At 40.6% G+C, this 12,835-nt stretch overlaps 1 protein-coding gene across 5 annotated transcripts in view; it reads left to right on the plus strand.

Moving 5' to 3' along the window:
• The window catches only part of arntl1a (aryl hydrocarbon receptor nuclear translocator-like 1a), a 28,520-nt gene extending 15,823 nt beyond the window's left edge, over positions 1-12,697 (plus strand). For 4 of the 5 annotated variants that reach the window (XM_044192495.1, XM_044192493.1, XM_044192494.1 and 1 more), the window contains 12 exons: positions 253-332; positions 652-744; positions 1,301-1,418; positions 2,311-2,460; positions 5,784-6,030; positions 7,103-7,209; positions 7,325-7,475; positions 7,567-7,646; positions 7,807-7,915; positions 8,548-8,641; positions 9,310-9,403; positions 9,513-12,697. In XM_044192495.1, coding sequence (XP_044048430.1) covers positions 253-332; positions 652-744; positions 1,301-1,418; positions 2,311-2,460; positions 5,784-6,030; positions 7,103-7,209; positions 7,325-7,475; positions 7,567-7,646; positions 7,807-7,915; positions 8,548-8,641; positions 9,310-9,403; positions 9,513-9,670 — 1,481 coding nt within the window. In that variant the 3' untranslated portion in view covers positions 9,671-12,697. Of the gene's footprint in view, positions 1-252; positions 333-651; positions 745-1,300; positions 1,451-2,310; positions 2,461-5,783; positions 6,031-7,102; positions 7,210-7,324; positions 7,476-7,566; positions 7,647-7,806; positions 7,916-8,547; positions 8,642-9,309; positions 9,404-9,512 lie in introns of those variants that run through there. The other variant, XM_044192496.1, reaches the window with a different exon arrangement.
• Positions 12,698-12,835: the final 138 nt, after the last annotated feature.

Consider the following 12,835-nt stretch of genomic DNA (forward strand, 5'->3'; position numbering starts at 1 on the left):
TGCAGCCCTAATTAGAGATTGATCAGGTCAGGAGAGTTAAGAGGGAATGTATTATAACAAAGCGCTATTCTTCCTTAAAGTTAGCTTTTTAGTTGGAGAACAAAATGTCTTGTGACCACTTGAAGGACCGTCTTTGAGCAGAGAAATAGCTACTTTCACTCAAGGAGGACTCCAAACTGTGTGAGCTGTTACACGTGCAGGTGCAGTCTGAATACCTACAGGTGTGAGTCGTGTGATTACTGTTGTGTGCAGGTGCAGCCAACCCGTACACAGAGGCCAACTACAAGCCTTCCTTCCTCTCAGATGATGAACTGAAGCACTTGATACTTAGGGTGAGTGCTGTACAAATGATTAGGCATCCAACACTTACATTGCCAGGGGTACATTGTTAAGTAATCTAGGTAGACAGTGCAGCATAATACTTAATTCACCATGCAGTCTATAAAGTACTCTTACTATTCATTTTCATCATCCCCAGTCTTGTCTACTAATTATGGTACTCAAAACATCAAGCTATATATTATAGAGCTAAATCATACTGTGGATCCTAATAGAATACATCCTAATTCCTGAAGAATTCCTATTTTAGTCATCTTATTCATGAAGAAATCCCCGTATTTATTCCAGTGTTTTCTGTGTTTGATAATGCAGGCTGCTGATGGTTTCCTGTTTGTGGTTGGGTGTGACCGTGGAAAGATCCTCTTTGTTTCTGAATCAGTCTACAAGATTCTCAACTACAGCCAGGTATGCTGACAGTGTGTGTGCATTGGAGAAAAAAAGCTGGTGTTGATAGGATTTTTAGCCATTTTAAATTCTTGTTAAAGCCACAAAGGACTTATAGTGTGTTTCATATTTGAAACTTTTTCTATCCTTTGTCAGTCACTCTGCAAACTATACAGGAGCTCATAGTGGTGACCTTGTATTTCCTGAAAAGAAGATAAAAAGGATTCTCACAAATCAGCAGGATTTCATCACCATGACTAATCTAATTCAAGCAGCAGATCATCACAACTTTCTTGAGTTGGAAATTCTGTCTGTCTCAGCAGTTCAGTTTTAAATTAAAGATTTAAGTTGCCTTGCAGTTTCCCAGAAAAGCTACCACATCAAATAATTAAAGCAGTATTAAGCACTGACTTCAGAGAAGTACATGTTTGAAGTTGTTTGTGGGAGTAGATGTTTATAGTTGGGAGTTCTGTACATGTCCATATTGTTTTAGGTTTTCTGCCTCTATTCCCCTCTCACTTCATTCCCTTTGTTCTCTCTTTGTCTCTCATTTATATGTGTCACCTGCTGTCTCCAGAACGACCTGATAGGTCAGAGCCTGTTTGACTACCTTCACCCCAAGGACATTGCCAAGGTCAAAGAGCAGCTGTCCTCTTCTGATACAGCCCCACGTGAGAGGCTCATTGATGCAAAGAGTAAGCAAGTCCAAAGACACTTCATCCATTGTGTAAGAATCAGGAATCTGGTTAATGCTGATCTCTTGTTTTCTTCCCTCCACCCTGCTTACGTCTTAAACTGTCAGCAATCTCAAGGCTGCCTTATGACATCAGTAAAAATATATTGAGTGAATTTCAGCACCTGGTTGTGATGTCTATTGGTTAAATTGAGTCATTGTAAAACTTCAAAATTCTCTGTTTTGTGCTGTAATTTAAAGCAATGTTAGCACAGTGATAGAACATTTACATTTTGTATCAGAAACACCTCTGAGTGTGTAGCCAGAGATTCAGCTTCTGGACAAGAGATTATACGTTGCCAATGATAGCATGATTTGATGTTCCGCTGAGATATATGAGCTTTAATTTTGTAATTTGGCTAAATTAATTTTACAAAGAAGAGATGGAAGTCTCATTGAGATATTACTAAAGGCAAGTTTAAAAGTTATGACAAGGAAATGGTGCAAATTGAACCCTCCTATAGAGGGCCAATGGTGGTACATTTTCTTAATGGAAAAAGCGCTGTTTTGGTTTTTTTTGTTTTTTTTAGGGCTGCAAACACAGCTGGGGGAAACATTAGTGAAGTGGGCATCATTCAAGACTTAAAATAGAAAGTAGAATGAACAACTGAACTTGGCTCCAGGAGTGTCAGGCTGATGGATGGATTATTAGAATGCATTTCCCAAACATGTTTCTTTTGTGTGTTTGAGAATGATGAAAAAAGGGGGAAGAAGTTTCAGCTTCCAACATTGCAGACAGTAAAAATATTGTTTTGAAAGTTTCTGACTGGACATGAATTATATTGAACAAAACAAATGAAATGTAGTTTTGAAACCTGTTGCTATGTTAACTGTTTGTATGTGTGTATTTGCAGCTGGTCTTCCAGTGAAGACAGATATCACCCCCGGCCCATCTAGACTCTGTTCTGGAGCCAGACGGTCGTTTTTCTGCAGGATGAAGTGCAACAGGCCCTCCGTCAAAGTGGAGGATAAAGACTTTCCCTCCACCTGCTCTAAGAAAAAAGGTGCATTGCTGTTCTCTTAACACGTGAATAACAACTGGAATTCTCTTCGAATAAATGTCACTCACAATCCTCCCCCTGCCCTAAAATGTAAGGCTGCCTCTCCCAGCAGCTCTCTGCTGCTCAAAGCACTTTCCCATCAGTTTTCATCTTTGAGTGCCAATCAAGGGCTCTTCTCTACTTTCAACCTTTACCTCACCTCAACTTTCGGTTACCTTCTTATGAAAGCAAAAGTCCTGATTCCCTGGTGTTCCTCTTTTTCTATCTTTAGAGGCACATCCTTATTAGAACCAGGAATCACACCTCAGTTAGCATGAGAGCATCTCCATTACACAACCAAGGAAGTTGCATTTATTAATTTATTTACTTAACTGTTATTTAACCAAACTGGCCTGTTGAAAACAAAATCTTGCATACCGTACCACCAGTAACTCAACACTACATCAACACCTTTTAAAGTTGGGTGTTTCGGTGATGCCTTTCTGACATAGCAGGGATTTTAAAAAGTAACAGGTTATAGCCTGCCCAGAGTGATGTAATATAGCACTAAATGATCAGTGTTTCAGCTACATGTGAGCAGAACTCACAATAGTGGTAAGAAGAGTAATTGCTGGCAGATTATGGGAGATGAGGGAGCTTTCACACCTATAGTTTGGTTCATTTGGGCCGGACCAAAGAAACAAAATGATACATTGTTACCTTTTACTTGTAGTCCATTTCATGTTCACACTGTCTTATTACAAACAAACCAAGAGCTGTGAACACGAAGTCATTTGGACTGACCGATAACTCAGTGATTAGACGGTTTTGGTGATGTCATCCTGCATCATCAGTGTGACACGGACCCATGTGGGGAATCAAATGCTGGTGACTGACAGCAGGTCATGCTGCACTTTCCTGTATCTTCTCTGGTGTCACAAAGAGCAATGAAATGATACACAATGATAATGTGGTGAATGATGTTATGAATAATGACGAACAGGTAGAAAAAGAGTTGTTTTGTATTGTAATGTTACAGGAGGAGATGGTTACTGTGTGGTCGCTAAGTTTCACTCATTTTTTGATAAGGAACTGCTAAAAGCACAGAGTAGGATACGAGCACAGCACACCTCTGTTTGAACTCCTTTTCACTTCCAGATTGATCATGAAAAATCCCCACACTCACGTACTGATGCGCATACATGTTACCATGGTTACAAAATGGTCCTAAATATTTACACCACTTATACAGATTGAATAAAAGATTGCTTCCATGATTGTTCACCATCAGAGGATGGATTTAATAGTAGTTTAGCTTTTGAATTCATGCGAAAATCACAAAATACTGTGATTGGTCTGCTTTGCTTTCAGAGCACAAACCAAACGCACCGAGTGGAAGCGCTAAGAAGCGAAACGGAGGTTCACCTTTTCAGGCGGTCTTGGTCCGGTTCTGTAGTTTGAACCGCATTAAACACGCAACCGCACCAGGGTGTGTTTTAACCCAAGTTGGTGTGAAAGCACACAATGATTTTTAGTAGTGAGGAATGTAGCAGAAACACTAATAGCGCAGTGTTACACTTTCACTTTTGGGGTGTGGACACACTCAAACGTCAAAAGCAGGGTTTCAGTCAGTCTTAATGCATTTACGTACTGTCCTGGCAAATGGTGACATACAGGGAATTCTGAATTAAATACAGTAAACAAGAAATGTTTTCCTCTGTTGCAGTAGTATAGCGTCATAGTTTTTGAACTACTTCTGTTATTTTAAAATTCCTCAGACATCTTTTGTAGTTACTTTATACACGACTGAAGTGTCAGTTGAGCCATAATACGTTCGGCTACATCCTGCATTATTCAGATCAGCATGAATTCATTGTCTGCTAATGACACTCAAACAAACTTTTATAAAAAATAAAAGTCTTTATCTCGTCACACTTTAAAAAGGTTAAGTATGGAGCACTTCCGCTTTCTGTCCAGCTGAATGCGTCATCTGTACTGCAGTGGCCTGAGAGCAGATGAAACATATGGCTGGCTGCATGTTGCCCTGTTTAGTTTACACTCCAGTTCACCCCATCAGTGTCTTTATAGTCAGAAGAACATTTGCAGGCCGTTCAAGCACAGTCACGCAACCCAGATTTGCTGTGTCACCATTCATGTTGAATTTTTTAGTGTTTAGCTGAATATTTCATACAGGCAAACTTTATTCTCCCTCTGATAGCGTGCTTTGTGTTTCACAGTGGGGAAAAATAGAGTTCGGTCACGTTATAAACTGGCTAAACTCCTCAGAGGCACATGGTGATACAATATCTTTTCATTTTAGTGTAGAATATTTTACTCTTAATATCTTTTATTCAGTTATTTTTATCAAACTTTTAGAAGATAAATGAACACACAAACCACTCTCACAGATTCATCACACATACATTATCAAATACCAACGCCCATTCACATGAATAAATAGCATATGGTATAAAAAGAAACAAAACATGTCCAGTTTTGAAAAATTAGAGACAAATGGTTGTCATTTATGTAAAGAGCAAGCTATTTAGGAAAGACCACAGCCCCAGCTTGATTAGTTGTGATACTTCAGTCAAAAATGTGGCTGAAATTGATCCTGTGTAGGCAAGCCTTTGGATAGGGAATGTCAAACTTTGTCGGTAGGTGTTAAGAGATTAAACTACCATCCCTAAAAAGGTCCCTTAGGTATATTAGGTATATTAACCCAGATAATTTAGCGTCTTAATCTTAAACCTTGGACTGTGTTACGAATGATGTAAGGGAAAGAACACGACGCACTGCGAAGGTTATTTACTTTGTGAAGGCAAACTGCTCCTTCAAGGAAGATTGTTACTCCTGTAGGAAGCAGTAGAGCTTTTAAACAACACTGAACTTGGTTGTGAAGTGACACATGTATTGTGAGTTTCTAATTTAGTGGAGTCATTTTTAAATGAACAATTGTGCCATTACGTGTGTGTTTATAGATTAAGGATAAATTCGTAGAATGTCAAAATGCATTACACAAATGTGAATGGGCCAGTATTTAGTTTTTTTTCATGTGTAGTTTGCAAATAATGTTTTTAATAATTATAAATGGGAATGTCTCAGTATATTAAACTCTTCAGGACAGCATTAACAATCTTAAATGTGGCCCTACTGAATCCTGTTTTGTAACAGTTTCTGTGATCAGCCAATCAGAGTTGGTTTTATAACACAAATAAACCCCTGTCAGATTCAGTTCACTGAACCGTAAGAGTCTCTCATCATCCCCACAGCATGGGGATGGCGTCCCAGTCCATTTCCATTTATAACCTCTAACACAGTCTCTCTCCCCACTCCTGTCATTACAGCGGACCGTAAGAGCTTCTGCACCATCCATAGCACGGGCTACTTGAAGAGCTGGCCGCCCACCAAGATGGGTCTCGACGAGGACAACGAGCCCGACAACGAGGGCTGCAACCTGAGCTGCCTGGTGGCCATCGGCCGCCTGCACCCCCACATCGTCCCCCAACCCAGCCTGGCAGACATCAGGGTGAAGCCCACAGAGTACGTCTCCCGGCACGCCATCGACGGCAAATTCGTCTTCGTTGACCAGAGGTGAGACTCATTCAGCAGGGTTTATCAAACTGAGACTAAGGTTGCACTATAGGAATATAAAGTTCAACATGTGCAGCAGCAGTTAAGCTTCCACAGTTTATCTCTGTTGTCATATTGGAGAAAATATTAGAAAGCAGGAAAGAGGTCCACAATGATCTCTTGAAAGTACATGCGTATATATTTTGAAATATCAATAACAAAGGACCATTCAGGCAAAAGTCGCCAACAGTTGATCCATAACAGCGTTACTGACTCTCCTCTCCCATCATCTGTCCGTTTCTCCTGATGCTGTAGAATGAAAACCCATGTCAATGTACAAATCATGTAACTGTCCTTATTCATTCCCCCTCCGCCCTTTCAAGTTCGCTGTTCTTACTCTTAAAAGTAAGAACAGTGAAAAGGCTTTAGTGCAAAAAGCAAATTGGAGTATCTCTTAATTAAAACCATGAAGTAGCTTTTGTTTTTCAAGTAGATCTTTACATAAAACTAAGAAAATGAAATGCTGCATCATCAGTTAATCATAACTGATGAGACTTAGAAAGTATTACAGTCCATTTTACTGCTCCTGATGCATATTGTCACATTTTTACATCATGATTTATTTTGCCACAGTAATTTGTGTAATTGCACTGCACTGCTACACTGCTACTGTATCGCTTGTTGTTCGCATTAAGAATTAAGCTTTTAAAGGCCAGTACTGATTAGCAAGATATATTGTCTTTTCACTTGCTGCCACATTAGAGTGCTTCTGCTGTTGCCATTATAGTTGGCTTTGATGAACAGAATATAATGTTCTTGAAAATAAGTTCTAGTTTTGCGAACATGTTCAGGATTTGTTGGAAGGGGGTGCATTTAAACTCCCTATGCATAAAAACGAGTTACTATCTATATCTGCCTGAATCTGTCCATTCTATATGACCTAAAGTCAAAACATTGAAAAAAATTAAACAAATTGTTTTTGCTGCGGTTCAATATGCTGAGGACTTATTTGCTTTATTCCACAGTTGTGAGGTAGTAAGTAAAGTAAACACAACCTTTATCTGTCTGTCTGTCTGTCTGTCTGTTCCTCCAGAGCCACAGCCATCCTAGCCTACCTGCCCCAGGAGCTACTGGGAACCTCCTTCTATGAGTATTTCCACCAGGACGACATCGGCCACCTGGCAGAGTGCCACAGACAAGGTGCCTGCTGAGGGATAGACAAAATAACTTCCTGGATGTTAATGGTGAAGTGAAGTGGTGGAAGTCTTCAATATGTCTGTGTTTTTACTTACCATGTTGATGGGTCTGTCCACAGTGCTGCAGATGAGAGAGAAGATCAACACCAACTGTTACAAGTTCAAGATCAAAGACGGCTCCTTCATCACGCTGAGGAGCCGATGGTTCAGCTTCATGAACCCCTGGACCAAGGAGGTGGAGTACATCGTCTCCACCAACACTGTTGTGTCGTAAGTAGCCAAGGACACTCGCGCCTGTAAAACTGATGATACTTAGCTGTGACATATCTGAACATTTCCACATGTGTGTTAATCTCTCCAGGTGTCCTATGATGGAAGGATCAGACTACCCTCAATCTGCTGCCTCACCACAGAGTATGGACAGTGTTCTCACCTCAGAGGGTAAAATACCACTTTAAACAAATGCACACCACTCCTTCACGTTTGACTGATTTATCCAAAAACAAACCCACAACCACTGTCAGGCAACCCCCCCTGCTGTGAATCATTTATTCTTCACAATGAATAAAATCTCCTTTTCCTGATTGCTATTGATTGGTAGGTGGAGGAAGGCGGGCGCTGCAGACGGTGCCCGGCATCCCCGGTGGCACAAGAGCGGGAGCCGGCAAGATTGGACGCATGATTGCGGAGGAAGTTATGGAGATCCAGAGGTGAGAGCAGATGAAATCAGTGAATTTCAATCTAAAAACCAGTGAAGTTGAAGAAGTCTGTCGGTCCTCGACTGGAAAATCCCTGCAGCCTAGTTTTTAATGTGGATGATGGTAATAGAGGTGACGCAGAGAGATGTTATTGTGTGATTTATCAGATATCAGAAGCCAGCTGTACATGCTTGGAAAATGGGAAACTCGCATGCCATAAAATGTGCAGGACTTGACCTTTTATGGAACATTTGACATTTTATGTATTGAATCGTTTCTGATCAGTTGTTCTTCACCGTGTAAAATAGGACAGGATGTTCACACTGCAGGCTCTCCGGCTCAGCTCTGAATCCTCCAGGCTAATGCTGACTCAGACAGCTGCTGTGGTGCCAAAATTAAACCAGTTGTCTCCACTGATAGATGTAATATCTACTTATTGTCATGGCAACGCTGACAAATTCCAGTACAAGTGTTAAAATAACTTGCATGTAGGTCACATGTTTTAGGATCTGGATATTTGAACCTCTTATCCAAGTTGGAATGAAAAACTGTGACTCAGTGCAGTTTTTCACAGTTGAGGTTGATGATTAGGAAACGTGAAGTGTATTTCAGAATCACTGCAACCATCTGTGTCTCTCTATCAGGATTCGAGGCTCCTCCCCCTCCAGCTGTGGCTCCAGCCCTCTGAACATCACCAGCACCCCTCCACCTGACACCTGCTCTCCAGGGGGCAAGAAGGTAACACACACACACACACACACACACACACACACACTGTATTCTTCATAAGGTTAGGTTCGATAGCATATCATTAAATCTGACTTCAGTATCAGATCCACTTAGTGAATCTGAGTCCTTTCACATTCCTTACTGAAATCGTTCAGTTAGTTTTTAGTCCTCTTTTCTTGACTGAGAAGGCAGAAACACTGCAGTTTTGAATGGCAGTGGCAAAGTCCGCCTACCAGCACCTCTAAAAGCTCACTAATTAACGCATTATATCTATTTCCTTTTAATCTGTATAAAAGCCGTAGTATAAAGACGACAGGTCGTGTTTCTACCGGAGGGGTTATGTGCCAGACTATTTCTTGGAGCAGTGACTCCCTGGAGTCTTGTCAGCACTGTGAAGTTGCCAGGCAACCAGGGGAAACTCCAGGAAGTCACTGTGAAAGTGAATAAGCGTATTTCCCCAATTGTAAAATTATTCCTTTACCAATAAGATATTCACCATTTGGGGGGGAAAGTAATGATGGTCTATTGATATTATTTTATATATATATATAATATATATATATATATATATATATATATATATATATAAAATAAAAAAGTACATTTTCAGCTCAGGTTGAAACTGATCTGTCTTCACAGTAAAGTGACATGTGCGTGTATGCTTGTCACATCTATAGATTCAGAATGGAGGGACACCCGAGCTGCCGAGCACAGGGATCATTCCTGGACCTGATTCTGTGGGCTATCCCTACTCCAACCAGTCCATCATGAGTGAGTCGGATGCAAACACAAACATACTAAACACACTTTCTCACACAGCTTATTTGGGTCTTTTCTTCTTTCCAAACATCGTTTTCTCAATGACTCGTCCTTTTTCCAGGTGACAACTCCCACCTGAGCATAGACATCATGGACGACCCTGGTTCCAGCAGCCCCAGCAACGACGAGGCGGCCATGGCGGTCATCATGTCCCTGCTAGAGGCTGACGCTGGCCTGGGCGGCCCTGTCGACTTTAGCGACCTGCCCTGGCCTTTGTGAGGAAGCTGAAAGGGAAGAAGCAGAGGGAGAGAGGGAGACTCCCTCTTAGCACAAGAGCCACTGATGGAGAGAGTTCAGTCAGGTTGAATTCTGGCTGCCATGTTTCCTGCCCTGTGTACACAACTACACTGCAAAAAATGTCCATCTTAACAAATGATTTTTTTTAAATTGAAAAGGCTGCAGATACTGAAGATTTTTCCTAAAAGTACTACACACAAGAGGAGACAAGGTTCTCACTGCTGTTCGGATTACACTCCTACTTTTTGATTCATCATTCCCTGTAGGTGGACAAGTGACCCTGAATTTCATTTGGGCAGACTGAAGGATTTCTATATAAAATCCTGCTCCAAATGATGATGAATGTTAAGTTGATCCTTTTTGCAGTGTTAGTTGCCTGCAGACGAGACGTTCCCTAACATTGCCACGGCGAGAGACCATTACTCTAACAATAGTCCAGCAAATGGAATCTTAAGTTACAGGACTGCGGTGCTAACGTGTCTGCTGATGGACTGAACTCTGTCTAACAGTGGCTCTGGGCCCTGTCATTGCCAGGTCAACAGCCAACCCCAAACCAACACAGGACTCCTGAGACGTTCACAGACAGTAGTTGAAGTTTGATGTGCTCTGGAGTGATGTTAGGGTGGGGAGCGCTTGATTTCCGCCTCCTGCCGCAGCCCTCTCAACATCTCTAACTGTACGTTCAAGTCTCCTCGTAGGATGTTGATGCCGAAAATGGCTGTTTTAGCCAGCTGACCTCCAACATGGGAAACACACAACAGTTATCCTCTGAAGATACAAAATTCCACAAACAAGTGTATTTCAGTTCATTTAGGTAATGACAAAATCCTTTTTGAAAAAGCCACCTAGCTGCTGTTTCCTTAACTAACAGCTACTCTAAAGCTTATCCTCACTAAATTATATTTTCCCAGAAGATTTGAGCAGATTCTATATTTTTCCATTAATTTTAAACGCAGCTGATCTGCATAAAACTACTGCAGTACTTCTATACAAAGTAAGTTATGATAAATTAAAGCTGTCCAAAAATAATAATACTATTAGATCTTGCTGCATAAATTAATTTAAAGAGAGACTTGACCTGAAAGGGACACTCAGACACGGTCTGAATAGACTCCAGGATAATTATACCTGATCCAAAATGCGATTTGATTGAAACACACTCAAATAGAGAGAGAACATCAACACTGGCAGCAACATGATGCGCAACCAATCATGTCCCAATCAGTATTCTGATCCAGCACAGGTCCTGAGAACATATTTCTTTGCCTTTGTGATCAGAAAATTTTAAAACTGACCTAACATGTCCGTCGGCAGTACCTGGTCTTGAATTTAGGAACAGCCCCCTTCTAACTTGTTTTGCTGGAGTTTGGAGAAGTTAAAGAAAAAATACCTCTGAGTTAAATTCTGCTGCAAAAAAGACAGATTTACAGTAAGTGGATTTTTTTTTTTTAATCCTACAGTTACTGTTGAATTTGGTCTGTTTAGCACTTAATAATACACAGATGTACTGTGGCTACACGTCACTGTCAATGCAAACTACCTTGTTAGCAGAGAGGGCTATAATGTAGACGGGGCGAGTATAGAAACAGACAAATGTCGTATGGAGGTGACAGTAATCCAGCAGAGTAGGACTTTGTAACGGGGATAGATCTGATCGACATTCTCTAATCATGTCCTGCGACAGTTAACAGGGTCAGGAGGGACGGCCAGGAGCGTCTGAATGGAATTCCTCATTTCAGTGTCCGTTTTTCCTCCATAATGAATATCCTCAACACGACCGAGCTCTCTGCTGCTCACAGACCTTTTGTTGTCAGAGTTGGATTAGAGGTGGACGTGTTGAGAGGAGTCTCAAGAGTCCTACTGCCTGCCTGTATGGAAAGAAAATGAATTTGGCCGCAATACATTTCAAGTGCATTTGATGTCCAGACTGCATTTGTAAAAATGATTTCAACTAATGCCAAAATGTACGTCTCAGAAAAGTATTCCAAGAAAGATAATTTTACTAAACATATTTGAAAAAAATAAATATAATATAAATATATATATAATAAAATTTGTTGAACTAGTTGGAAAATGTTTTTTCCTTACTTAAAATTTTATTGTAGCTTTGACTATTTAATGTCGTGGAACTATTCGAAACCAAGCTTTCAGGGGGATTAAAATAGACAAATATAACTGATAATAAAACTTATCATTTTTATCATTTTGGTTCATGTCGTACAAATTGACCAAGGACGTCATTTCCGGCCACCATCTTTGTTTGGATTAGGACAGAGTTGCAACTTGGGAAATGGGTTGAAAATTGGACGGAATGTTTTTGTTTTATCCAGATGGTTAGAGGAGTTTTGAGGATTCTGGAAACACCTTAAGAACAGCAGTTAATGTTGTTTAACAACTGAGTTTTTCAGGGTTGCCAGGGATTCATGTTTCAGAAAAGCAGATGCTTGGCTGTGTGATTTGAGTGTGATGTTCATAAATGAGAGGCACAAACTGGGCAAACACATTTTCTTTTCATATGGGCAGAAAGTTTTTAATCTCTGGCTTGATATCAACCAGTTGTGGCTGAACATTTGGCAGCCCTTTTTAAAATGAGTCTATCCAATCGGGGATGCAAAATGGTGCAAGTTGAAGAGCCACAGCAGTTCCTGTCTGGCCCATCTGTGTAAATCCCTCGGTCTGTGTACACAGGTGGGTTGAAACAGGACTGTTGACATTAAAATACCTGCCAAACTCAGGCCCCGCCCCCCTCCTGTCCTCCTCCTATCAGGCAGCAGCTGGCAAGGTCCCCTCTGTATCTGTTCTAGTGGTTTTGTTTTAATGTTTTTATGCTACACACTACAATAAAGTGTTCCCCTTGTTGATATACCCCTCCCCACCTGACAATAATGTATCAAATCTTTAAATATTATCATGTTAAGAGTATACTTTATGCAAATATATGAGTATGATGAGTGTATTGTATGTATCAGCAGTGAAATATTTTTAAAATAAAATTATTTGTTTCTGTCATTATGAGTAGCCCAATGTATTGACAGTCATACAAATCTGCTCCACATAATATTTTCTTCAGTGGCTGAAGGTTTTCTCTGTGCTCATTCATGACTCTGGCTGAGAGAACAGATCAGGTTTAAACCAATCAGTGCAGCC

The sequence above is a fragment of the Siniperca chuatsi genome, linkage group LG4 (assembly GCF_020085105.1).
Source record: "Siniperca chuatsi isolate FFG_IHB_CAS linkage group LG4, ASM2008510v1, whole genome shotgun sequence".
Classification (NCBI taxonomy): Eukaryota; Metazoa; Chordata; class Actinopteri; order Centrarchiformes; family Sinipercidae; genus Siniperca; species Siniperca chuatsi.